Consider the following 27900-nt stretch of genomic DNA (forward strand, 5'->3'; position numbering starts at 1 on the left):
GCTGAATTCCTGGTTTGTTCCTGGGACAAAGGGATATGTGGGGACATGACACTGAAAAACAATTAAAAATCCCTATAGCTTTTGAGAGAACAGCAAAATTGGTTTGTTTTTACTCTTTTACTGATCCATTTTAAGTCATATCAACAGATCTAAAATTTTAGAAATGTTTTGTAATTGCTGCCTAGATTCTTGGTTTTATCTTTCTCCTGAAAGAGGGAATGTAAGTGAATATAAATGGGATCAGAAAAAGATGTCAGGAAAAGGGGCAACAGTCACACCTTAAAATGCCACTAGGAAAAGATACAGGTTCTTGTACCGTCTGCCTTCTCCAACTCCAGTCTGTGAAAAGCCAACTGACCAGTTATTGAAACAGTGAGGCATCAGTTTTTGCAAATCTCTACAGATCCTTTAGCACTGAGCAAAACCAAGAGGAAAATCCGTTGGAAGTATCTTAAAGACTTTCCTTATGAGAACAAAGTAACAGTGTATTCTTGCTTCTTTGTTCATCTTCCAATATGTGTACTTTCATCTGAAAGTAAACAAGATACTTTCACACAGAACAAAAAACTAGAAGTAGCTCAGCTTTCCCTTTTCTTAACAGCTTAGGGATAGGAAGGCCATTAGGCATATTTAACTGTTCCTAGTTTAAGCCATACAGTAATTAATGTTGCTGCAAGAATGTTCAAGAATGCAGTTTTCTTCTCAAAATCTATCCATTTATTCCCTCTTAAGATTTCCTCATGTAGCACACTAGTACCTTGAAGAAAGACCCAAGGTAGTACTTGAGTTTGCTACAAATAATCCAATCCTTCCTTCCTTGGAAGAAAATGGGTATTAGAACTTCTCTGACTGTCAGGAAGACTGAGATTTTCCCTTTCTACAGAAGAGGAATGACCTGTAACTTCTGTATATGCTTCAGCTATGTCTCTGGCCAGAAGTGATTACGATTAGTAAAATACAGTGAAACCATTCTCCCCCTGACCAACTAAAAACTCAGTCTTTGTCAAGGTATAAAATTTTAAGTGCTAACAGGGAATTGTAAAGTTTTTGCCATCAATTACAGTGAGACTCATCAACATTCAATTATCAGTCCACAACCTATGACAAACATAACAGTTACTGTCACCTCAGTGGTAAGAAATACTCTACCGAGCAACTGCCAGTGGTGTATGGGACTGTAACCAAATTGATAATTATGGTGTAAATGGGCTTTCCATATAATAAGTTTTCCACAATTATCAACTGTCAGTCATCTCTGTATCCTGCCAGGCTTTCCATTTATTGTGATTAAACCTCTGTGGCAGTGGAATTATTTCCCAAGTTAATTAGTGATGTAAGGTACACTGCATATGCTAGATGCTGGCAACAACAAAAGCACCAACATTAAAACAAAGTTCTCACTACTGATGAAAGTGTCATGAAAGGATGATAAATTAACTCCTACTATAAGATCTCTCTTTTTTTTTTTTTTTTTTTTTTTAAATGATACACTGTGTGCCCCCTGATAATTCAAGTAACAAAGAAAACAGAGGAAGAAGTTCTTGGAATTTCACAGAAATCAAATAAGTGTCTTACAACCCACAGCAACATCCATGGTTCTTATTGCAATAAAAAGTCAGTATGTATTCTTCATCCCATTTATATTAAGATTTCTTTTAAAGAAAAGGTGCTGATATTTTGTATTGTTTCATTTATGAGGTAGATGGCACTTTCATATAAATAGTGTAAATCAGAAGTTAGCTCTGAGCATGCAACAAGTGCTGCACCACTGACTGCTCAAGTCAATTATTAAATCACGAATACAAAATAATTCCTCATTTTAATAGACAAACATTGAGTCTTTGAAAGGAAAGTGGTGGCCAAGACACAGACAGGTGCCTTCCCTTGACAAAGGTCAGCGGAATTCTGGCTTTAGCCTCCAGACACCTTCACCATTTGGGTTCCTATGGAAGGTGCAGACATTGCGGAGAAGTTCTCTAAAGATGCAGGACTGCGCCGCTGGCAGTTTGGCCTCAAATTCGCGCAGTAGTTCCTGAGTGCTAGCCTCGCCTTCCACGCGGGCCTGGAACGCTATGAAGTTACGCACATCCACGAGCAGTTCATCGTATTCTGTTGAACCCAGGGCTGGGGTGAGTGCTTGCTGATGATTCTCATCTCCCTCGTGCCCTGTCTGTTGTGGTAAAATAAGGTGGTTTCTTGCCCTCATCTTAGCTAATAAAGATGAAGAATCTAGTGCACTGGATGATGATTCTCCAGATTTTCCACCAAAGTGCCCATTGGAACTACACTTCTTTACATTTTCTTTCTTTATTGTATCTGTATCCTGCAAATAAACAGGATTATGTTTATTAATAATAAATAAACAGACTATGGAAAAAGCTGGATTTTGAGATCCACAGAATTTGTTAAACAAAGTCTGCCTGTTGTTTAAGACTTAAACAACAAACATGAACACTCAGAAGCTAGTAACTTGAAATACACAATAAAGAGGTAGTATGTTTGGGTCTCAACTGGAGAACTTAGGAAGTGAAAGAAAAGCATTGCTAGTCTTAAAGACAGAAAACCAGACCATGCTGCAATTTGTGACTGCTGTATCTAATTACACTTCATCAAGATGCTATATCAAAACATGAAAAATCAAATTCATGGGTGACTAAAAATTCTATAATTCTACATAATCATAGGACAAATGGGTATGAGACACATCTAGAGGATAAATCACATTTGTTGCATAAATCAGAACATTTAACATATATCAGCTATTAAGTGAGAAACATTAGTGTGTCTCTTACCTTGCACTTCTTTGCAGGTGATGCACAAGTGGAATGTGAAGAAAGCAGCATAGGGTTTTTCTTTTGACCAAACCGACTCCTAAAAACCAACAAAAGAATTAACTCTATAAAACATCCTTCTCAAAAAGATTAGGATAGCTTTGCCAAAGACACTGACAGGGTTTGCATTTTAGGGTTCTCAAGAGACCTCTGCTAACTCTTCTCCACTGTGCAACAATGTTTTATTTGTACTTCAGAATGGACTTCCTAGGCTTGTAATATGCCCTCATGTCTTTATTAAATATAAAACATGAACCTTCACTTTGATACATGTTACTGCAAATACCAAGCACAAAAAAAGACAGATCCATAGCATTCGAAGGAACATTTCTATTTTTGTAAAAATAGTGTGAGAACCAAACTTACTTTATTCCTGATGGTGCACCTGAAAGACCACTCATGCCTGTCCAGGTTGGCACACCAGAAGAAGCTCCTAAACATCGCTGTCGAGAGACTTTTAAGGCTCTTAAGGCATCCTGGGCCACTCTGTTTGCTTCTGCTTCCACCAGCACATAATCTGCACTGGAAGCTTCCATAATGGCATCATGTTTCATAACACTGTGTACCCCTAAAAATTAGAAGATACAAGAAAAAGTGAAGGAGGACAACTGTTTACATGGTTATCTGCAAAATTAAATATTCACCATTCAAGTGAATGCCACAACCACATTTTTCCTTTTTCAGGATGATTATATTCAGCACTTCAGTATAGTAATTTCTAACAAGGAAACCCTCTTCTATCAGATAAGCAATCAATTTGACAGCAACCACTTCTGGTGTGCTGATGAGGTCATTATTCACAACAGACTTTGCAATTATGTGGGTAAATCGATCATTTCTATTGTTATGGACAGGACAGACAGAAGTGAAACCCTTGTGTAAATGAAGGTTGGCTACATCCTTATTTCCAGAAGAAACACTGCATTACTTCTATATCCAGAGTGTTTCTGGAAGGCTGCAGATCTCTCCGAAATGTTTGTGCCAAGGTAATTAGCACATTCATAACCAGAGCATTTCAATGATTAACAGTTTAGTATTTCACTGCAGTAACAGAACAGATAAAACATATTTCGTATTATAGCTCTAGCAATCAGAGTATCAGAACTGCTCCTTCCCTGACTCACATAAGTTTTATATATATATCTGTGTTTAAATAGTCTGATACTGTCGAGCAACCAAATGACAACAGTTTACCTGATTTTTTGAAAAGTTTCTCCAAGACGTAATCATCATTTTTCTTTGAGTCTTCCTCCTTCTCTTCATCATTCTCCTTTCTGTATTGCTTTTGTTTCACTAGATGAGGAATGCGCTCTCCTTCAAATCTGGCATCTTTGTGATGTTTCTTCTTAAACTTATCTTTGTGGCTTTCATGTGACAGCATATCCACTCTGTGCTTTGTTTTTGAGGTACATTTATAGTGATTATTATCTAATTGCCCATCTTCAGTTTTAGCAACCTGCTTTTCCAAAGAGCCAGCTGCACCACATGTAAGGCTAAAATCTCCCTTGACATTTGCATTAGCTGCTCCATGTACTTCATCAGCCACATTCAGATATTTGGCATTCTCTGAAGACCCTGCTTCACCTGGCAATGACTGGGACATAGATTTGTCAGCTCTTTCCAAGCTTTCCTCCTTGCTTTTAGTCAATGAATTCATATTAGTAGCAGCTTCTGCATTATCTTCTGCATAGCTATTTTGGTCAAAGGTTTCCAAGTTTCCTTTGGTTTCCTCATTTGTCTCTATTGCTTTAGGAGAATAATTTCTCATATGGGTGGTTGAGCAGGAGTTGGATGACCTGCTGTACTTTGGTGAGCTGCTTTCTGTAAGATGAAGATCACCTTTAGAGCTGTCATTATCAGGTAGCTTTTCAAGTTTCCGTTTCAATTGTTTTGGGATTTGAACATCTGAACCAGTACCTGAGGGATGAATGAAATTAGTATCCATTTATCAAACACTTAAAACATTTTTTTCTTTTAAACAAACAGAAAAAAATGTGTACCTGCAAAAATTGCACTTGTTTCTGTTCCCTGAGACACATCTGGGCTGCTCAGAGTAAAGAGTTCATACAGGTCATTGGATTTGAAAAAGCGCCTCTGCTTAGGGTCTTTCAGCACTCTGTTCGTTAAAAACTGCTTGAAGATTTGTCTAAAAAAGGAAAAAAAAAAGTATTTTGTGCATGAAACAATGTCTAGCTATGTTTAAGCACTGAATACAGTACTTAAACAGAAAACTGTATAGGCACAAACGTTACCCTGCAGAACAATTAAGCAGTGGGAAGATGATGTTAGTTTCCAAAAGACAATCTGGAGTTAGTAACTTTCAAACAACCAACTAAATTGTTAAACACAGGGATTGATTGTTTTGCAGTAACCCCATAACACAACAGGTATCCACCATCCTGAAACGTCCTATGAGGCATCGCTTAACTAAGCAATAAATAACTTCAGAGCTAGAATTTTTTTTTGTCCATTAAAACTGAAAAGCTTGCATATATTACAATAAAACTATCAGAAAGCTCCTTGAAAGAAAAACAAGAGCTTGTTAAAATGACAACATTTTAATGGCTCAGTTGATTGGAGGAATCAAAAGCAGCAGAGCAGCTCAGTCTGACGGTGATGACTGGTTGACAACCACTAAAAAAGGAAATCAGACTTTGGTTGAGAGGAGGGGAAAAAAAGAGCTCATCTACAGAGGATTGAAAGGAACAGATTTGGGGGAGAACTAAGTTGCAAAATGTTTTGTACTATTGGTAAAGCTACTTTTATGCCAGTTGTACTACACAGCTTTTGATTGCAAGTCCTAGTCACTATTTTCCTGTGCAAAAAAAATATACATCCCTAAGTAGAGCTGGAAATTGGTTCTCAAGAAGTGTTTTTATCATGGTTTTGACTCTACTGGCATTAAGCGTGGAAACTATTTTTAAAGTTTAAACATAGGTGCCAACTACTGTAGTGCACCCATCAGAAAACTTCCAAGTTTTTCAGAATTAACTGAGCTTCATAGCTTCCTGCAAGGACAATCACATATTTGCATGGAGGAAAACACAGGCAAAAAGAAAAGACAACTTGCTTAAAGTTCAAAGTCCATTGCATTGTTTTGGAAAGAAATGAATTTCTGATGGCTGTCCTGACCCTTAGAGCCCAATGCCTTGATGTGGTCAGTGTTATTCAAACAGAAGTATGCCAGTGGGATGCAAGCCAAGCAACAGCGGATGCTTTGGATCCGTGCGGTAAAACAGATTAAAAAAGGCACTCAATAAGTGCTAGTATTTCATTATTTAGAGCTTTTCATTCATCTGCATTTTCAAAGAGGATATTCCAGTTCTAAAGAGTAATGCCTAGACAGAGGATTCCCATGTAGATTCATTTGGAATTCATGTGAGTGAAGCTAGCTACCAAGAAAGCTGAATGGGAAATATTTCATTGATTTCAAAATACAAGGTTTTAGCTACATTTTGGAATAAGTAACGTGAATATGACTGGTGGTTCTTGGGATTTAATTCTCTCACTTTGGAATGATTTGTGAATAAAATCAAATCGGGTTTGCAGAGTCATAAATGGATGTATGTACCACATACATCTTTATATATCCTAAGGACAATATAAAGAACTTGCTGATTTCAATTTGAATTTCAGACTTGCTGAGTCTCATGTTCTGGAGTAAGGGGCTCATTTTGTCCTGTCTATGCCTCATCCTCTGTCATTTGCAGTGAATTCTGGATGTGCTGGTCACAGCTGCTGGAACAGACTGATGAGATATATTTATTTAGCACGTGGGTCATGGAGCTAGAGAGGCGGCAGCACAGCCCTGGAGCTGGGAGTCTAATATTAGAAGGCGTCCCACTTCTCGGCAGAAATTTTTAGAAGTTTTCCATGATGTGCCCATCATAACCAAGGTTGGGGGGTTACAAGCCCTGTGTGCACACGCACAGTATGTCACAGTTACATTGCCTCAGATTCGCTATAAACATTTTCTTGAGCATACGGCTGAATCCAAGGACTCGTTCTGACTGACCTGTGGTATATCTTCTCTTCGATAGTACCTGCAGTGAGAAGCCTATACACAGTCACCTGTTTCTTCTGGCCTATTCTCCAAGCACGCTCCCGAGCCTGGAACACAAAAGTTTTGGTTACCAGACATCAGACATTTAAACATGTGTTTGACAAAGAGCTATTGATACCACTGTTTCAAACCTGGTTTGGACATTTAACAAATAGTTTAAGAAGTTGCATAGCTGTGGTACTTCTACGGCATTAGGACAAAAATTTTCCTCTCCTAAGCAGGAGATGAAAACAATTTAGAAAGTTTACATATGTAAAAAACAAGTCTCCATTGTTCCAAGAAATCTATGCAAAAAATATATTAAAAAATTATGTTAAAATTAAGACTTGTATCCAAGAGATGTATTTTACATAGACTTATTCCAAAAGGGATCCATTTCACAACAGAGCTTTAATATATATATCTCCTTTGAACTTTTCTTCTTTTTCTTGACTGAAAGCTTTCCTACAAACATCTTGAACCAACTGCTAAAATAGAACATTCTATGTCAGACTACACACTTGCAGATATCAGAGCTATATAGGATTTCTGTCAAAAATATTTTTTTCCTCTCAAACATGTAAGCTCCATATACTATTAAGGGATCTGATAACCCAGAGTCTCATTACACTATCAGATAAGGCAAACCTTCTTTAAGGTATTGGCTTAACAGCAGCTTCTAAGGGCATAGCTACATATAATTATTTAGTAACAAAGCCAATTTAAGCAACACTTGTTCTCCTTTTTTTACCCTGCATTACAACCGTGAACAGTCATGCCTGTTCATGAGCTTGCACAGCTGTACTCTCCCTTCAAAAACACCTAATTTGTTTGCTTATTTATTTAAAAAAACCCAGGCCATTTCAACTGTTTGTTTGGCTACACTCTAAACAGACTATATGAATCAACAATATTGAAGAGTGGTAAGGTATAACAGCAAAAAGGGGATGTGGTGGGAACCACTTAAATTGGCTTTGCCACAAAAATAATCATAATGTGGAACTGCAACCTAAGCGATCGTTGCTGGGAACAACAACTGGGAAGAGCAACATAGTGCTTTGACACTATGTAATTCCATCTTCAGTTTTATTTCAACTTAGCTGTTAAATGGAATGTAATGAACTAAACTCACCTGTGTGTCTGTACTGGGATTCCAGTCAGGATCATAAATAATAACTCGGTCTGCACCAGTCAAATTAACTCCAATGCCACCAACACGAGTTGTTAGAAGAAAAATAAATATGGATTTGTCCTATAACACAAGAGAGAATTTACTAAAGCAAGAATTACCAAAATATAAGATAATTTTCTTTATTTCCTGGATTCTTTTATTATCAGCATTATTTGCAAAGATTCAAAGGGAGCCAAGAGAAAGGAATACATGTCCTTGTTTACTTAATATCTTTTTTGACAAATAAAAGTAGTTTGATATAAATTTCATTTACTGTTGTCCAACCAAATTTCCCCCCTTTTCAACTGTGTTTTTTTTTTTTCTTAGCCCAACTTAAGTGTAAAAAAAAAAACCAAAAAACTTCTTCCTGTCTCACAAAGAAAGTGGTTTCATTTGACTGAACTCCCCAGTTTTGTGTCTCAAACCTGAAGTAGCACATTGAAAAATAGACCAAAAAGGAATGCAAGAACTCAACCATACTCACTAATAGGCGTGTGTGGGATGCAACACCTCACCTCATTATATCTTGTTATAAGGGGCTGCCTGGAAGCTATTGTTGTGGTGCCATCCATTCTGAGGTAGGAATAGTTTCTGTCTCTCACAAAGACTTCAAATATCTGTAGCATCTGTTGTGATGGAAAAAATGTAATGAAATAGAGATGTGAAGACTAAGCAACTGTCTGATCAAGTAGAATTTCTAGTACTAACTGTGGTGACAATTAAACAAACAAGATGACAACCAATAATTTGTGAATCTTAAGTGTGCGGAAAATTATTTAACTTATGTCATGGGGGATAGGGCAAAATAGTTATGTCACTACTGAATGCACAAGTGGAATGTTTGTGCTTGGTTTGGGAAGTCCAGAGCCGTGGTCTCAAGACAACCAGGTAATGGTGCAGTATTCCAGGGAATCCATAGAAGCAAGACAGAATCATGAATATATAGGGAAAACAAATGAAGATCACTCTCTGTGCTACTGGTCCAAAGCACACAATTCTGAGGATTAGATGTGCACATGTACTAAACAGAGCGAGCAAACTGACTACCAATTCTATCCTGAAACTATACAGTAGGGACAGTAAATACATCACCACTCCTTCAGCCTGGTATTATACAGATACAACGGATAAAAGCTTTGACCCAGTGTATTTAATTTGGGAAACACTGCCACAACAGTGTATCATTACAGTAAAGCTTACTGAGCTCTATTATAATTATAAAATTATAATAATAATAATTATAATTCAACCTATTTTGTGCTAGCAAAAACATCACTGCTGCAGTCTCCCCAGTTAGCTATCACTGCAGTCGTTCTGATGTCATCTTTTTTTTAAATTAAAAACACACATACTTGTTTTGAAACAAGAAGTCAAAATGCAGGTAGTTATGTGTATGTTATGAAAAATAAGACTACCAAAGAACTAAGAAAGAAAAAAAAACAACCTAAAAAATTCCATGCAAGACTTTATATAGAGAGGGAGCAAAGAAAAGTGAGGTTACTGAGCTAGGGAACTGGTCTCCAACTATTCCAAAGACATTAGTCATTTTTGTATTTTTTTCAGTAAGATGTTAATTTTGTGAGACACTACAAAAGGTGTTTCCAATTACAAGTCTTGTTGAAACACACACTTTTTAGTTTTAGTTGTTACTAAAACTAAAACTAATTAGCTCATCTTACCTGTCTTGACTGAGTGAAAAACAACACTCTGTGACCTTGTTTGTGCCAAATTTTCAGCAAGGATTCTACCACTATCATTTTTCCAGAACGTTTCCAATATCCAAACTGATCTGCTTCTTCCACTTCAGCATCTGGTACACCCCTTAAAAGCTTGGGACCACCAGAAAAGAGGTCAGGGTGGTTGCAAATCTTTCTCAAAGCTACTAGTCCTGAGAAAATCTAAAGAAAGGAGGAGAAAAATAAAATTATTTTCTTGACAAATGCTTGTGTCTATATGGGTTGTGGTTGAGAAAAAATAAACAGCAATGGATTAATCCAGTCATCACCAAGAAGTTTGTTTTTAATACTGGTTTGCTCTTTAGAGAAGCCAATGGACAGTAATACTTGTTTCATGGAAAGTTTTAAGAAAAATCAGTACAAGAGAAGGACAATGAAATTTTGTGTTCTAGTCAGCCTATTGTGGTAACAATGTTAAGAGAATTCTGCAACAATTTCCACATTAACAAAAGCAGTTCCTAGCTGTAACTCACAGTCAAAATTTTCCTACTCAAAAGGAAAATATCGACCAAGTTTGTTACTTGAAATTATTGTGTCCCTCCTTCCAACCCCTGCCATGTAGGAATGCAACTAAAGACAAGACCTTGAGGATAGCAAGTATAACCACCAGAATGCATGGTAACAAAGAACAGAGGAGTAAACATATTTGAACACATATATGAAGCTGAAAATTACCACTTTTTATGCCATGTTAGAAGGGTTCTGTTCAGTTATTCATTCAGTAATATTAGAAGTGTTATTTATTCTTCTGAAATAATGGGCACTCATAAAAATGAACTAGCTTGAAACAGCAAATCCCTCATCATCTAGCACTACAAGTTGGATGAGCCTGCTCATAATTTATGGTTTATGTGTACAATGAGGTTTATGTTTTTCAGCTGGGAATCACTGCTGTCATCACCAAATATCTAATAAAAGCATTGACATTTACTGTTCAAAAATTTCAGAACTCTAGCAAATACAACAGCCCATTCTGTAACATCTTAGAGAAATTTCTGCAGATAGTCTTGTACAAGCCATCTCTTGAAGATGAAACTCCTTAAAATAATTTTCATTGGGATAACTAAAATTGCTAGGCACTTGAAAAAACCTGGCCACTATACCTGTGCGAGATCAGTGAGATGGTCAACATCTGCTTTGTATGGCACTATGATATACATGGCTGTACTGAGCATGCGACTAACTGGAGTCACTGGGGTTGAGAGGAGAAGGGATTTCACAGTTTACAAGACAAGGAAGCGTGGTGAATACACATTATAACCAAGAAATATTACTTCTCCTTTTACAAACAACAGATCCGTATCCTGCAGCTAAAATGGGAGTGAAAAACACCCACTGCACGCGTACAAGTGTGAAATGGCCCAGATGTGTGCAACGTAGGAGTCACAGGGAATAGCAGACTTGTTACACAGGCAACAGCAGGCATTTAAAATAGTATTTCAATTAATGCTGTCACCCTGGCCACAGCAATTTCAAACACTTACGTTATGAGGACAGAGGCAAAAGATGTTGGAAGTGACTAGTAAGACAATAACAAGGATGCTTGCTATTTGCTCGGCTGTATATTAAGACTCTGTGAAATCACAGAATGGTCAAATCATCAACTGTAGCATCTCAAAGTTATACCTGAACTGTAGTCTCAGGACGAATTACTCTTTTCCTTCACTTCACTTTTGCAATTGGTTAAAAGCACGCATACAATTACCTACAGCAGGTCATCCAACAAGCCATAATTTGTTCCCAACATCACAAATATATTGCCAAGCCCATTTCATTCCTACTTTTATCCAGTCATGCCGCTACATAGGGATCACTAACTCTGCATATCCCATGGACCATTTCTGAGGAAAAGAAAGCAGACATCCACAAAAGCAGAACTGAAATCAGTGTATTTGCTTCCCTTTCTGCTTAGAATCCAGCTAGAAGAATGCAATGGTCAGTCCATGACTTTATCCATACAACTCTACCTGCCATTAACCTTAATTAATGCCAACCTGCATGTCTCCATTGAGAATCTGGTAAACTTCTTTAGAGTTGATGAAATTTAGATAGACTTGACGCTGCTCATCTGTCAAACGGCAAAAGAGGACCTATCAAAACAAACAAACGAACCATTCAAGATGAACCTGTAAACTCCAAATAGAGTAAATTTTAAAGTTTTACAATACGCTACAATGAAGCTTCAGATATCTGACATACTGAAATACTAAGTTAGAAGATACTGCATAGAAAACATTATAATAAAAAACTTAGAACTTTTAGAGAAGGAACATAATCATTCAGATGGGTTCAATGAGTTTTTCTGTGCCCTTTCTCAGTTGTTATTTTTTCCCCTCAAATTGCTTTAGTGCTGTCATTTCCCAGTTTTAATGTGGTAACTGCGCAATGTAACATTCTCTCAAAGCTCATGTTTATAGGAAAGGCTTTCCGTTGTGTGTCTGTTATGTCCCTTATAACTCACAAATTCTTAGTGCCTCATGGGAAAACTAGGTTAGCACGTGTAATCCGTTCTGTCATTAGCCTTTGAGTGTGAGCATATAATGATGGTCTAAAATGGAACAAAATCACTTCCTTGCATCCTGCAAGGCATCCAACGTTATGCTGTAAGTCAAACTTATGTAGTGCTCTGAGACCGACAAGAACAAAAATCAAATTTGTTTAATCTGTTTATGATTTCATTCTTTATCATATATAGCCCAGACTCTTTAAAATATATAGAAACGCAAAATTTGATTTAAAAAAAAAAATCATTAGACTGCACAGCAGAAATTGAGTATGGCCTACTCATTTATTATGTACCTTTCAGCACTGTCCTACAAAGACTAGCACATCTGTTTCTCTTTTAGAGGGAGGAAACAGGAAGGAAGGAAGGGAGTGAGGAGAGGATAAGAAAGCCTGAAGCACTGAAACCCGAGTGGCAGAAGAATCTATTAATTACTACAAGTGAGTATTTGTAGGGATTTCAGTTGTTTAAATAATGCTTTCAACCTCCTTTGAATCAAAATGTTTCCTAAAAATATTCCACATCTTTGTATAGCAAAGAGCCTTTAAATTACTACAAGTGAGTATTTGTAGGAATTTCAGTTGTTTAAATAATGCTTTCAACCTTCTTTGAATCAAAATGTTTCCTAAAAAATATTCCACATCTTTGTATAGCAAAGAGGTTTTAGATCAAAAGGTTAATATTTTGGAAATTTACTAGAATGTACAGGCCCAGCTAGTTTGCAGTACAAACAACTGCCGTCAAGCGTTTCTCTACTGTTTGCTGCCCAAATTAATCTTTTTAGAGCAGAAAACAATGTTAAAAGTGTCCAGGAGATGCACCATAGGAAACACCCCACATACAACTCATTTGTATACACCTGTGACCTAGGGAGGACAGTATTAAGCAGACCTGACTGCATTTCCTATATCCTTTGGTTTTTAGATGAGAGTGCACTTGTGCAAACCCTGCAAGATTATGACCATCTAATACTCAGAAAACAACTTGAAAGCTCTACATCTTATCTTTAGTTCAAACAGCATTTCATTTGCTATTAGCACAAATTATTTCCAAATGTTCATTAAAGGTTGGATTTTGGGGAGGGAAAGGGCTCAGATCGGATAGTAAATATAAGCAAACCTGTTCATTTTTATCTGGAAGTGAAAGGCTCATTTTTACATCAGCCTTCATTCTTCGCAGCAAGTAGGGGTTTATGGTGTCCCGTAACACACAGGCACATTTGTATGCAGTTTTTACCTGAAGAAGAAAGAAAAAGCAAAAGTTGTATTTTGGTTCTTGCTAACAGTTTTAGCAACAAGCAAAATTCCATAATTAGTAATAGGAAAATCCTCATAAAATGAGACGGTGTATGATTTATGTGGATCTGTGGTTACATATTCAGCACAACATGAACTGCAATAAAATTCATGTTAGCAACAATAATATTCAGTAAGTAAGTCTTCCTCAGATACCACTAATTTATCTTTCCTAATTTAGTGGAATTTAAAAGAGACCAGAGAGGAGAGATTTCTTTTAGAAACCAATCCAAGAAGTGAGCATAAACTTGCACAGGACCAAAATCCACATGAAAAACTGCTAATACATACACTGAAGATCAAAAAAGAAGCCTGCAGCAATGGTGGTTACTAGACAATAAGTGAAGATTAGTGCCCACTCGAGACTATTAAAAAAAAATCGGTACAAGAAAATCCCCATGATCACAGAAACAAAAGGTCACTCTGGCCTTAAATGGAACATATGGTTCTATAATGGGTAATGGATGTGTGAGATGGGTATTAACTGTACATAATGGCTAAAAATACCTTCATTTCTCCTAAAGCAAAGCAAAGGATACAATAAATTATTGATATGTAAAAAAAAAAAATCGGCTGTCCAATTTAGTAATTTACTAAGCTTTAGACAAGGGAAGTACTTAAACTCATAAAGAAAATAAAACTTTAGAAATGCATGTGTGCAAAACATTATAAATAATAGTTAAAAGGATACAAGTTTATTAGTCTTTTATACGAAACTTTGTCTGCACATTAATATGCAGATAATTTACCTATCAGCTAATTTGAAAAATGTTTAAGAAGTCATAAATACTGAGAAATGCAAGTACAAGGATTAATAGACATACTTATTCAAAATAATATTCAAAATAATTTTTGCTTTCAAAATTAAATAGTTTATCTACTTTCAGACTTCCAGTACCTTTTTTAGCTTTTTTAAAGATGAAGACAGTTTTCAGTTTGGATTTAAGGATTCCTCTGTTGTATAATTTGCTGAAGCTTGATATCAAACAGGAAAGTTCTATTTAAGTACATCAAAATATGAGATCAGTCACCTCCCACCCCAACTTGCTTACCTTTACTTTATATCAAAGAATACTTCTAATGATTTGAACTTCCAGGCTTCTGAAAATAAAACTTTGTTTTTCTTGCGCTACACCCTTGTATAAATGAAATGGTCTCATTTAGTTGAACAGCTCTTTTCACATATGTAGCAGTAAAAAAACCACACATGCAACTCTTTTGGGTTAGTGTCTAGAACATACAGCATGAGGTACATTTAAAATTCAGTTTTGAAATAATATTTCCTTCAAGTGAAGTGATATTTTTGATGCGTTTACCTGGACAGGAGAGGCATTGGCATATCCTCCCATGGTTATCGGAACAGAAAATTGCTCCATGAACACAGGCAGTGTTCCCAATTTCCCTGGGAATACAAAGTCAAAGAGGGACCAGAGCTCCTTTAGGTTATTTTGCATAGGGGAGCCAGACAAGATGATTCGATGGGGTGTGCGGAACTATCAGTGAAAAACACAAAATCAAAAGAAAGTTATTTTCATGGTTCATGGTGTAGCCTGCCTCAGAGGATATTAAATTTCACCATCAAGTAATTCTCATTTTAAAATATATGGCCTCATATTCACACAGAATCACATATTCCTGCAATAAACAGCTTTCTGCAATACATTTTCCATAAACTGTTAGAAAATGAACAGCAGCAATCTGACCTTTATCCCTAATGGTAAATTACCACACAATTTAACATTTATGTTTTTTTTTTTTTCCCCCCTCTACCATACTTCTGTAAATTTACTGATGTAAACTCATTAAAAATATTAAGTAAATTGAACAGTCAAAATATAGACCATTGTGATTTATGCTTTTATTCTTTATTAGTGGCCAAATGTGTATTTTTATGATAAACTAATACAGGTTATTAGATTTTTGAACCTCCCCCCTGCAGCTCTTAAAACCTTTATTTTTTATAAAGTACCTGCTTGCATGCAAGTGTGACTGCAGCATTTGGATTTCGGATTTTGTGACCCTCATCCAGAATCACGTAATGCCAGTCATAGCTGTGGATATTATCCTGCATCAGTCGAATGTACGAATAAGACGTAATTAAAATTCCATGGCATGAAGCAATTTCATGAATTAGTTTCGCCTAAAAGCAAAAGGTGCACATTGTCAGTAACAGTGCAACAGAAAACTCAGACCTGCTGTCCAAAGCATGTACAAAAAGTTTTGAAAAAGCAAATACAAAATTTACTTTGCAAAGAAAATAAGTATAGGCAAGACTTTGATTATATGATTCTTAGCTCATCTGTAAGAGAACGAAGGACTGGATTACCATGGTATAACAGATCAGAAATTGATGTGAAGCCTGCTCAGAAGGAAATCTGCTATATCTACCTCACAAACCCAGCTTTATGTACTGCATGCAAGATCAGTTAGAGGAAAACTAAGCAAGTGAAAAACTAAAAAACAATCACAAAAATCTATTTTGTTAATCCTAAATTCTGTCCAATCTTTCTCATTGATAGGATTAATATATTTGTTTTAATCTTAAAATTTTATGCTTCTCTTTGTAAAGCTATGTCCCTTCCCTAAGTTCTTATTAGCCTTTAGAGTTGTAAATTATGTAGAGCAGGGCCAGTCTGTAACACCTTCCACAGCATTCACAGTATTCAAAATTCATCTTTCTTGCATTTATCCTCCATATATAAGACTGAAACAGAAGATGAGGGGCTGGTAGGCCATTCTGGATGAAACAAACATACCCAATGAAAAACAAAAAAAAAAGTAGAACCACCACAGACTTTGCTAAAGACAAAACCCTCATTATGAGAAGTGCCTTTAAGAAAAAAACAAAACTAGCAAAAACAAAGGGAAAAATCCATCTCGGAGACTCAGATGGTGTTAAAAGTCCATGATCTCTTACTGTAAAATTTCTTGGTCAAAGACATAAGATTCAAAAAGCAATTCTGCATTTAACTGTTCAAGAACTTCTACTTTCTAATTATCATCTCCTGATAAAACCATGACACATTATTTAATGTTGACATCATGATTCTCAAGAGAATATGTAATTTTCAGAAAAATTTGTATTACAGATAGAGTAGGATTTCTAGGCAAGTGTGGACATTCAAAGCTTAATTCCACCTGGTACATTGTCCATAGTCTGCAACCATGTCCTAGAGTCTCAGCAATGGCCTATCATAGACTATTGTAGACATCTTTACCCAAACACTTAAGACAAATCATCTCGGGCGATTTCAAATTAAAAGCTTGTAAAATATGTAACCTCTCCTAGTTTTTGCAATTAATAGGGTATGTCTGCAATTAGCCTGACTTACAGAATGCTACACTGTTGTCATTAAAAGATGTTTTGTGAAAGTGCTGCTGTTATTATGGAGGCTCAAGAGACCAATCCCTCCTAGAGGGCAAACAGTGGACTAGTAGAAAACAACAGCCATAAATCACGTTGTCAGGTAGCAGAGAGAACAGAAGTGAAACACAGGCACATGAAGGCCATTCACTGTAAACACACCACAGCAGAATCCTAGTCAGGATTTGCTGAACCTGTAATTAATTAAAGTTTCCTTCAAGCTAAATTTTTAATAAACAAGGATTTGTGCTGACAATGAAGAAACAAAACAACAACACAATTTTATCAACTCACACTACAACACTTATTAACTCTCATTTTACTGCATTGGGTACTTTCTCAGAGGTTGTCTTTGCTTCAGTTGGAGCTCTTGGAACAATTTAAAATTTAAAAAAATATTATAATAGATTTAGTATTAGATACACACTGTTTTAAAGCTGTGGCATTTCAGAATTTATGCTATTTTATTATGTATTCTTTAGTTCACAATTTCTGTTTGGTTAGATTCAGGCACGTTTAATTTCCCCGCCCTCCCCTCAGGAAATACACTTCAGTGAAATATCTCAGGGCATGTACTGTTAAACTGGGGGGCAGGGGGGGATATAAAAAAAAATCATCTCAAGAGAGACAAATCCTACTAAAGCCAAAAGATTACACAGCAGTTATCTAACTTTGAAATTCTGAACTCTGGCCTTTAAAAGATGTTAATGAATAGAGGAACATGTGAGTAGGTCGAGTAATTCTGATCTTGTAGTTCTGTTCAGCACAGTATTTCAGGTCTTTACAATTGAAGGACAGTATTTCCTCCTAACTTAGGGTGATAAGTTGATTCTGTTGCCTTGTCTTCACTGGGACACATGCAATGTACAAAGACTGGAAGATTTTGGGCAAGCACCATTTATTAAGGCTAAAACGTTTATGATTTATTCTAAGGACACACCTCTCAGCAAATGTTTTTTCCTCTTGGTACCTCATTGTAGCTACAAGTTTGTTTCTGAAGCTACAAAAATAGAACAATTTTTCTGACTGATGCTTACAGAAACAAGCTTTATCTTTTTTATCATTAAGTCATCTTCTAAAAACTATTCAAGAGGAGCTGAACTCTTCAGATACCTTTAAGGCAAGTGTGAACTTACAGAGATATTTAGTCACTTACACAACCATATATCACTTGTGAATCAAAAATGCATTCTTCAGCAGGCTTATCACTATCTCATAACCAACCATTAAGCCCAGAGATCCATAAATTCAACCTATAAAACCTCTTTATTATTTCCCTACCCCCAACAAAACAATCTAAATGGCACCATGAAGAAGCTTCAAAAGAACACATTACAATCTTTAATAATGTAAAAGTTGCAGTAAAAAGAGCTAAAGCACTTACTACATATTTAAAAAGAATGCTACTTCTTGTGGCATGATACTAAGTTTATCTGAGTTTGGTCCTTAACTCAGAAATAGATCCTTTGGCTAAAATAGAGGTTCCATATACAGACATGCCAAAGATTAACCTTTGCAACTTGTTCTTTACATGTAGATTGCATACTCTACTGTGAGGGTAGAAGGTCCAAAATCTTCAGCGTGCAAAGTCATCTTCAAATAGATGGTTCCACACAAACTGATAATTGCTTTTGAGAGCTGCATTGTGTGTACAGCATTTGACACACAAATGCTGTAAAGTTACAGCTTTACAAATGGTATGTGATTACTACCAGAAAGAATTGTTAAGCTCATTGATATCTGCTCTAAAGATCAAGGAACTGGAAGTTCAGCCTTCATCTTAAAAAATATATCCTCCTTCCATACAATATGTTAAACCAAGACAACCAAAGTTCATATTGTCTCTAATATTCTATGATTTTCAAATGCTCATGTGCCATCAAAAGTTTTGAAACAGGGCAACCTCTTTGTACAGATGGCTTTTCTTCCTACACTTACAGAGCTTTCTTCCCATTATCTCTGCTCTAAACCATAAATAAAACAGTATTTATGATACACTACATTAGATATACGTCTTTATTTTGTCTCATCCTTAGAGGTCTCAGAGCACTTGATGTTTACAAGTCACTTTAAGCTACATCAGATTTGAGTGTAAACCACGGTAGGAGGTTAATAGCACAATGCAGCACCACAGGACATAGCCACAAGTGCTGTACCTTGTTCAAACTGGAAGCTGACTTCACAGCAGAAGACTACTACTTAAATCTAGTTCTTCCTACTGCTTTCAACTTAAGCACATCTATCATCATAGAAGAACCAAATGATGTTCTGTAATCACAAATACTACTACTACAACTAAAAATAATAATAGCAAGTTTTAAATTTAATCCAAATGCCTTAAACTAGCTATAAAGTCTTGGAAACCAATCCAACTTGCTATTAAGTTTTCCTTCCATCATCTAAAATACCAATCTGCCTTCCCTTGGGGATAGTTGAAGGCCTTTAAACTATTAGTAGTCATATTTCAAGGGGTGAAACTGAAACTCTAAACTTCTCTCCCTTACTGCCAAAATTGTCTACCATTGTTATTTTAGCAAAGGAATGAAGTAGTCTCTCTTTGGAAGCATCACATGTGCTAAAAACCTATACAAATACTATAGCAGCAGAGATACCTAAGCAGGATGTCTCAATGACTCACCTGAAAAAGGCTCACCAGATTTGCAGCCAAACTGGAGCTCACAATTCAGGTTGTTATTTCCTACTATTATTGTGGAAAATCATAAAGTTGCTTGCAAAGAAAACCAAAATGGACTGTGAAAAGAGGATATGCCAATGTAATGAATAGTAAGCCTTTCACTTACCACGCTGCTCAGAAGTCCTTTAGTAACACTAAAGGAGTGTCACTAACTGAAAAGATGCGCAAGGTATTGCCTAGTACCAATTTATGAAAAAACAGTCAGAACAGGTGTCTTCCCCACTCTTCTCTGTCAAGCAAATACTTTTGTGGGAAGTCTAAAGAACTGGGAGACAGGATCTTACATTGATGCCAGGGTACCTTAGAAGTTGCAACAGAAAATACCTATTCATAAAAGCATATCATTTCACCAGTGCTGAAAGTTTTAGTATTTGCCAATATTTCAAGATTCCTGCCAATGTCAGGGTAATAATTATGTAGATCCATCTCATCTAAAAGATCAGCTTAAGTTTTATCAAATGAAACTTCAGCTGTTGTTTCTTTCTGCTAAGAAATACCACCTTGCCTTATGGGACACCTATCATTGCTTAACTTTTCCTCCAAAATTCTCCTTCATTAGTTTTAAGATTTATCTTTCTCTGTTCCTTAGAAATAATTCGTCCCTCTTTCACAGGCCTGTACAGAACAAGCTGCAGTACTGTGTTTTACCACAAACAACCTGCTGGCCAACTACTACAGGATAACACATTCCTCAAAATTCATTAAGATCTTCACTGTCTAATGTCTAGTTAATCTGGGCAACAATTATGTTCTTCCACTGGTCCAGACCATTCCAACCTCTGTTAGCTCAGAGGTTGAGGTGACCTTTCTTACTCCAAAGCAGATAACTTTCAATTCCCCAATCCTGTCTCCTTGTGTCCAGCACATAACTCTCCTCATTTACTTCATGATAAACCATGATGTACTAACAGAACAACAGGTGAATCCTGTTACTTAAAAATTACTTAAATTACTTAAATTTATGCCTTATGCCAGAGCATAAGGGCAGAATGGTCCCTGCATGAGTATTATAAAGTTAACACAGGCAAAAGGAGTCTCCTGTAATGCCATAGGTTATCAGAAAATTGAATTGTCATGAGATCAGATCAGCACTATGGTATTCATAGAAAGAATGTATACTGAAAATAAGTTCTAGGCAGGAACATCACCTGGCCTGTATTTTATGAGATTTTTTTTTTTAAAACTTTACTTTAGTCATAAGCTTGCTCTTCTCTGATTAAAAGACATCTAGAAAAAAAACGTGCATGAGATAAAAACTACATCAGCAGTGACACTTGCTTAAAGCATACTGTTGCAGCTCTAAGAAGATGAGGCATTAGGGCAGAATTAGAGAACTGAACTTATCCAAAGTGATCATATGGTATGTGAATTCCTTGATTTTAGGTTACTGAGTAAGCATTTGTGGGAAGACAATGGGAAGGTGAAGTCCTGAAAACCTGACTATGCCTGCAGATGGAAAAATCTGAGACAGTCTGTCAAGTGCATTAATTAACAAATACCCCAAAATAAGCACACACGATTTAATTTAGGAAGACATGTGAGCATGTTATTGAGGTCAACAGACTTTTAGGGCTTGAAAACATACCAAGTTAATTGAACAACAGGAAGCTATTAGCACATTAGAATGTGCTATTCCTTTTTTGCCATGTACTGTAACTGCATCAATTACCTCAGAATATGTTTAATCAAGTGCAATTAAGCACCATATCATTTTAATGTTATTACAAGAAATTCAATAAATATTTAAAGAGAAATTTAAAAATGCTTTGCTGAATCCTTAAAATCCATTTAAGCATCTGAAATAAGAGGCCAAGGGAAAACAAAATCTAAGTTTTCCTTGTTTTGTTCCAGTAAGGTATCAAGGATTTAAACTTCAGACAAGTCACTCTTGTCAACTTAAGAAATGGAATAAGAACATATGTATTAAGAGACTGGCTGAGAAAATTAAATCAGAAAAGGCAGTGTTTGGAAAAAAAGAAAAACAACAAAGTAACATTGTCATTAAAGAAAAGGAGACGAGGTGATATCAACTGACAAACTGACCAGCTGAAGAGAAATTGCCTGTGCAAGCAAAATGTATTAAGTATTAGATCAATGACATACTGATGAATGGAAGAGCAAGGAGAGAACTCACCAGCACTATAAACATATACCTGGTGTACAAGCAGTCTATTCATGAACTTCTAGCATGGACTGCAGTACAAGCAAAGCTCAAGCAAGAAACCTGTTACTACATTTAATTTGTTGAGGCAATGCTAGTCTACCATTACACAAGTGTAAAACGTACTGTGTGTCATCCCCCGTCTATCAATACAAGACAGTGAACTTTTTGTTCTTTTAAAACAGAGAAAGAACACAAGTTTGCACAGAAACATTCAGGAACAGGGGATTATTTTTTTTTTTTTGCTAGCACGAGAAGAGAAGAGAAGCGAAGAGAAGAGATGAGATTCTGGAATTACAAAACGGATGTCAACTATTACCTTTTTGTTAGTATAAGAACCAGTTTCATGGAGAATGGCGACTCTAAATGGGGGCCACCAAGTGTGGAATTCTTTTACCCACTGATGCATCACAGTAGCTGGACAAACAATCACTGTTGGACCCAATCCCTGATACCTAAAAGAAAGTATTCAAGGAAAAAAAACTAGTGTGAAATAAATACTCTATATTAAGTGGCTCATTAAAATATACACATATTAAAATGACACACTTTATAGTTCAAATGCAATATGAGAGCTATGGAAATTAATTGGCACTTTTTTTTTTTTTCTACAAGTCTGTTGTTTTAAAGGAAGATGAAAGGGCTACTGCTATAAGAACCTATCCACTGAACAGTTAATGGATGCATCTATCAAGATAAACACAGAAATAGAACAGTTCCAAACAATAAGGCATAAGGGAACTTCCTCCTATGGTAATACAAATCAGGTTTGGGTAAATGCTGTTATAAGAGAAAAGAAATCATTAACAAACAACTATTTTATTACTTCTATTAAAAAGAATGCATAGCTAGAGCCTCACAAATGGACTTACACACAGGTGTTCTGCTTCATGTTGGTAATATACTGTACTATTATCACCATAATTTACAGATAAGACAAGGGCTCAAAAGCAACAGAATGTATCAACCATGGAAGCTGAGGTCTCATCTGGGCTTAAATTGTCTCAAGTTTTTTATTCATAATCACATCATTGTTTCTGAGAATTAGTGAGGATGTTTGAAACAAAGTCTTTCTGTATATTAAGTTCAGAGCTACTCTTAAGGTTAAGAAGAAGAAATCTGTCACACAACAGCCAAACAAGAAATATTACCATCACAAACAAATACCAACAATCATATAGGAAATACACTAAGTAGTGGCTACTAGTAGTTATTTTTCAAATATATTTGCATTTTAAGAAATAGAAGAAAATGACTTTGTAAACAAAGGCAATAGCTACAGTTATGACACACTGATTGTGTCTGGCCGACCAGGTACTATTCAAATGGTAATAAATAAACAATTCAAAAGATCACAGTATACATTCGAGATCCCATGCACACAGCAATAAAGATTTCCCAGACACCAGCAATACTCTGCTTTTTAAAAAAAAACCCAACCTGTTAATGCCTTTAGAAGCTGCTGACTATGAAATAATATTCTTTATTTAAAGCTTATACATATGCAGAATAACAACCTGGATGCTGCTTATCTCTTTCGTTATGAACAAATATTATATAACAACCTTACATAGTTGAATTTAAAATCTCCCAGCAATCCAAGTGGAATTTTAAAGTTGGAAATGCAAAAACCAGCTTCAACTATGCTACAATCTAAATAACCACTCTTAAAGAAATCTACAGCAAAAAAGGCAACTGCTCTTAAGAATATCTCTAGGAAAAAAACCCAACTTTCCCAGAACCTATCAGTTCCTCACTCTTCATGGGTAGTAAGAAATTACCTCTGCTTATTCCCCTTGTCTGTATCAAACAAGCTCACATGCTGGGTTTAACCAGGTTTTTTGTTTTGTTTGTTTTTTTTTCCCCCCTCAGCTTACACAAAGAGCTCACACTTCCTTTGATCAATTTTCAGAAAATCCACTCCCCCTCCACTCAGTTGTGTGAAACCTCTTTTGTGTCTAGTCTGGCTCTAATCACTTTCTACTAGCCAACATTTTATTCTTCTCTTGAGAGCTTTTATTTATTTATAAAAAAGAGTCATCTAACTTCCACTCTGTGCTGTTTCACAAAACTAAACAAACCACGTGCTTCTGCTAGCTACGCTAAGGAGGCATCCTTCGTTCTTCTAATCACTGCAACAGATTTGCTCTGCTACCCATCCAATTTATATTAGTTTTTCTTGAACAAAGATGACACTAACAACATTCCAAACCAAAGTCTTACCGGTGTCTTGTACCACGATACTAATACAGCCCTGTTCCTACTCCAAATATATCGTCATGATGTATTCTGTCCCTTTTTCACAGTTGCACTGTAGTAATAGCTTATGGTCAATATAATATATGATCAATACACCCAAATATCTTTCTTCTTCTGTTGCTTCTGGTTTATAAAACCCATATTCACAGTAAGTATTCTTTATAAGGTCTTATTTAATTGGATGTGATTAGAATTGCAAGTAAGATCTATTCCTGCAACTTACTAACAAGAAGAGGAAGCTGTAGTCTTCCTATGTTTATAATCTTTAAGTACTCAAAAAATTATCAGAGGAAAACATGTTGCATTATAACCAACTCTATTGCCAAGCACTGGCAAATCATGCCTTTAAAATGAAACTGAAATGACAACTAAATAATAGTGAAAATAAAAGAACAGGGCATCAAGAGCAATACAAGTTTTCTGGGGCAATGGATTTTTATTTATATAAGCACCACGGAAATTAATCTCTTTGCCACTCAGAGTAGAGCCTTAATGTTTAACGTGTATGATTATATCTCAGTATCTTGAAGAGCACAGATGAGTAAATACTCGGTGTATAAACTTTATGACAGAGTTTCTCATCTGATCTCTGAAATAAATGAAGCAAAGTCTGTAATGAAAGGTAACATCTTTGTTAAACAAAATAATGTACTTGTAAAGAGGCAAACTTGTGGATCCCTAAGACCTTCATCAGGTTTCAAAAACAGATTTCAGTCTAGATACAGACTAGAGCTGGGTTACCTGAAGTTTGCTGCTGCTTTGTTTTTTTCTTGCGAAGGGACCACTGGTCTGAAAGCTGTTACTTTTCCAACTATCCCAGCTTGTCTAACAAAAGACCTTTCCCCTCGCTCTGTAAATCTTCCTTCCCTTATATCCTTACACCATCATAGATGCAACACTTCTACTGATACCTCACATGACATTTGGCTTTCCCCAGCTGTATAACTCGGTAACTGTTAAGTGAGACAATACTGGATTTTTGTAATAGTTATACTCCATGTAACAAGTAGTTCCTTACTTCAGCTAGTCTTCAGACTCCTTCAAGATCAGAAAGACATTAAAATCAGAAGCAGTTTACAAAAGGAAATGTCTACTCACCTTATTTTAAAGAATGCTTTTGCAGAAAATTTCACTGATAGAAAAGAAAGCTGAATATTTTGAATATCAACAAAAGTGACCCTATTGCCTTAATACTCAAGTGCCTCCAAATACAACAATCTTTGCAATTCTGCACAGGCATGACAGCATTATCTCCATTTTACAGAAGGCCAGCTGAGGCTGGGAAAGCCCACAGTGCCAGATTCATACAGTAGTACGCTAGCTCCATCTACACATCAAGGTAATGAGATACGAGCTAGGCTGGAAGACATTTAAATATGCTGACAACACAACTATATCCACTCTTAATACCTGCTTACTGACCAGAAAGTCTTCTGCCAGACTGACCAGAAAGTCTTCTGCTTACTAGACTACATGGCTTTCAGATAGAAGCTAGCTAGCTGGCGTTGCTGCCTTGTGAGTTCAGAGAGCAGATGGGGAAAATGCTTGACTATGTAAAGATCAAGTTGTTTAGACCCTCTGCCTTACAGCACACAAGCAAAAGCAGAGCAAGTTTCACCAAAAAATTAAACCTCATTTCCTCCCATGGAATTACTATAATTACAGACTTAATGACATGCACCAACCAAAAAATGAAACTGAACACATTATCTCACATGCAGAATGAACACCACAACTTAGGTGTGCAATTATATTTTGGCCTTTTCAAAGTTTTATTGTAGCTTCACTGCAGTATTTTAGGTCTTAAAAGCTGTAACCGTGTAACAATGTCAAGAGATGTTCCTGAAGAATTTCCATCAACTCAGTGATCCTCCAACTGGGGCAGGGAATATACCCTACACAAAATAATCCGTACAGTAGCATCCTTAAACCAGGTAGTCATATCAAAGTAAATCAACTGCCCTGAGAGATGAAGGACAGAGTTTTTTTATATAAAGGCTACAGTAAAAAGCAACTGGAAAAGAGACATAGTATTTTCTCTTTAAAGCATCATCATACAATTCATGTACATGCTGAACATAATTTAATATGCCTCTATATAAAGTTAATTATTTTTCTTTAGTATAATACTATGATATTTGCTTAATTGCATATAGTAATTTACATCAGGTAAACAGGCCAACAGAACTAGAAAACTCAAGTATTATTCATGCATGTATCTGTAAATCAAAGGACACCAACAAGTATCTTTTCCGGCAATTTCACCAATTAAGAAGAATTTTAAATCATTGTTCAGTAATAAGAAAAGCAAAAAAGATCTTGTAAGAAAGGCCAGTCATTCTAACATAGTTTTGAAAAGCAATCGCAACAACAACAAAAAATAACAGATGGAAATTCCTCCGTATAGTTACTGGTTTTACTATTACTACTATTTTTTTGGCATGGATAATTCCCTGCCAATCAGAAACTCTAACTTTCACTGCAAATCAGCTTGCTACTTCCTGTAAAGCATTTACCTGGTGGTTTGCCAGAACAAATATTTTAATGTAAAATTTAATAAATGGAACTAAAGGTATTACATCTAATTTAAAATTCCATATTGTGTAAACTATTGATATTAATGTAATTGAGTTTGTAAACAATCCATTTGTGGAAGCTAACCTTAGACACTGTATTGACCCAAAATATCTAGTGTGGCTCATCTGCAAAATGAAGCATCAATGCCTGGAATTCATTAAAAGTGTTACATGTTTAATTTTTCCTGCCCTACAGCTCCATTGTCTCGTAAAATTTTTCCTTTGATGTCCCCTACTAAAAGAATTAAAGGAATATTGTAATTGAAATGTCATTAATAATTCACAGGGCCCTCCTCCACCAGCAATACATCTGATGAAATATTAATTGAGCTCCACAGACTGACAGTCTGCAGAGAAGCACTTGCCTGTAATTTGAGCCACGAGTCCTGATCTTGCTGTAGCTCAGACCTGCCAAGAAGGCAATTATCTGGATGGTCTTGCCCAATCCCATCTCATCTCCCAGAATTCCTCCTGCCTGCTGGCAGTGCAATTCCCAGAGCCACCTAACACCTGTCTGCTGGTACCTAAAACAAGGAAAAAGAAGATGGCAAATGTTTGATAATACAGATCATAACAGAAAGTACTCATGAATTAATCATTTGGCAAGGTTCTAACGATAGTTACAGTAACATGCTGGATGTGTGTTTTACATGAGTGCTGTATTTACTAGGTCATACATTTTTGATGCACTCAGACATTACATGTGACTTTCATTCTTTATGCAACACAAACATTTCTAATTAAACTGATAGTCATGGTAATTGGAGAGTATTTTATTTCATGTATATTTTAAGTGTTAAAAGGAACTTGGAAAGCTACTCTAACAAAACATTATCTTTTCAGAAAAGATGACATGTAAGGGTTTAGTAAATTATATTATTTGGAACATATACCTTGAACTGAAGGACAAGCTTGACTTGTAAGGGATACAGACTTTTTACAGACTGTGAAAACTGATCACGTCTGCCAAAACATGTTTTTTTCTTACATAAATTCATTTAATAACATTTAGTCTCTTTCAATGAAGAAAAAAAGCCAACAAGGCAAAATGTTTTGGAAGGCAAAACAATAGAACCTATTCCAGTGAATGGGATGCAGTAGACCATTATTATGTGAGAGCATCAAGGCAGTTTCTACAACCAGCCATTCACTAGAAATTGTATAAGCTACAATGTAATATACATTCCAATGAAAAGAAGTAGACTAGAAAGCAAGATTTACAATGGCAAGCCAAAACTGACGAGTGGTGTCCCTCAAGGGTCGGTAT

At 36.1% G+C, this 27900-nt stretch overlaps 1 protein-coding gene across 1 annotated transcript; it reads right to left on the reverse strand.

Annotated features, from left to right (window-relative positions):
* Positions 1 to 1759: 1759 nt before the first annotated feature.
* Positions 1760 to 27157, reverse strand: ERCC6 (ERCC excision repair 6, chromatin remodeling factor; the record flags this gene model as incomplete). Its single annotated transcript, XM_010174625.2, has 15 exons — positions 1760 to 2323; positions 2793 to 2871; positions 3198 to 3399; positions 4026 to 4748; positions 4832 to 4977; positions 6847 to 6941; positions 8006 to 8125; positions 8560 to 8670; positions 9724 to 9942; positions 11775 to 11870; positions 13403 to 13519; positions 14895 to 15071; positions 15548 to 15718; positions 22118 to 22253; positions 26999 to 27157. Coding segments are annotated over 15 exons (2980 nt in total), but the record flags the coding sequence as incomplete, so codon positions are not given.
* Between the last annotated feature and the right edge of the window lie 743 nt (positions 27158 to 27900).

The sequence above is a fragment of the Antrostomus carolinensis genome, unplaced genomic scaffold (assembly GCF_000700745.2).
Source record: "Antrostomus carolinensis isolate BGI_N321 unplaced genomic scaffold, ASM70074v2 scaffold36078, whole genome shotgun sequence".
NCBI classification, from domain to species: Eukaryota; Metazoa; Chordata; class Aves; order Caprimulgiformes; family Caprimulgidae; genus Antrostomus; species Antrostomus carolinensis.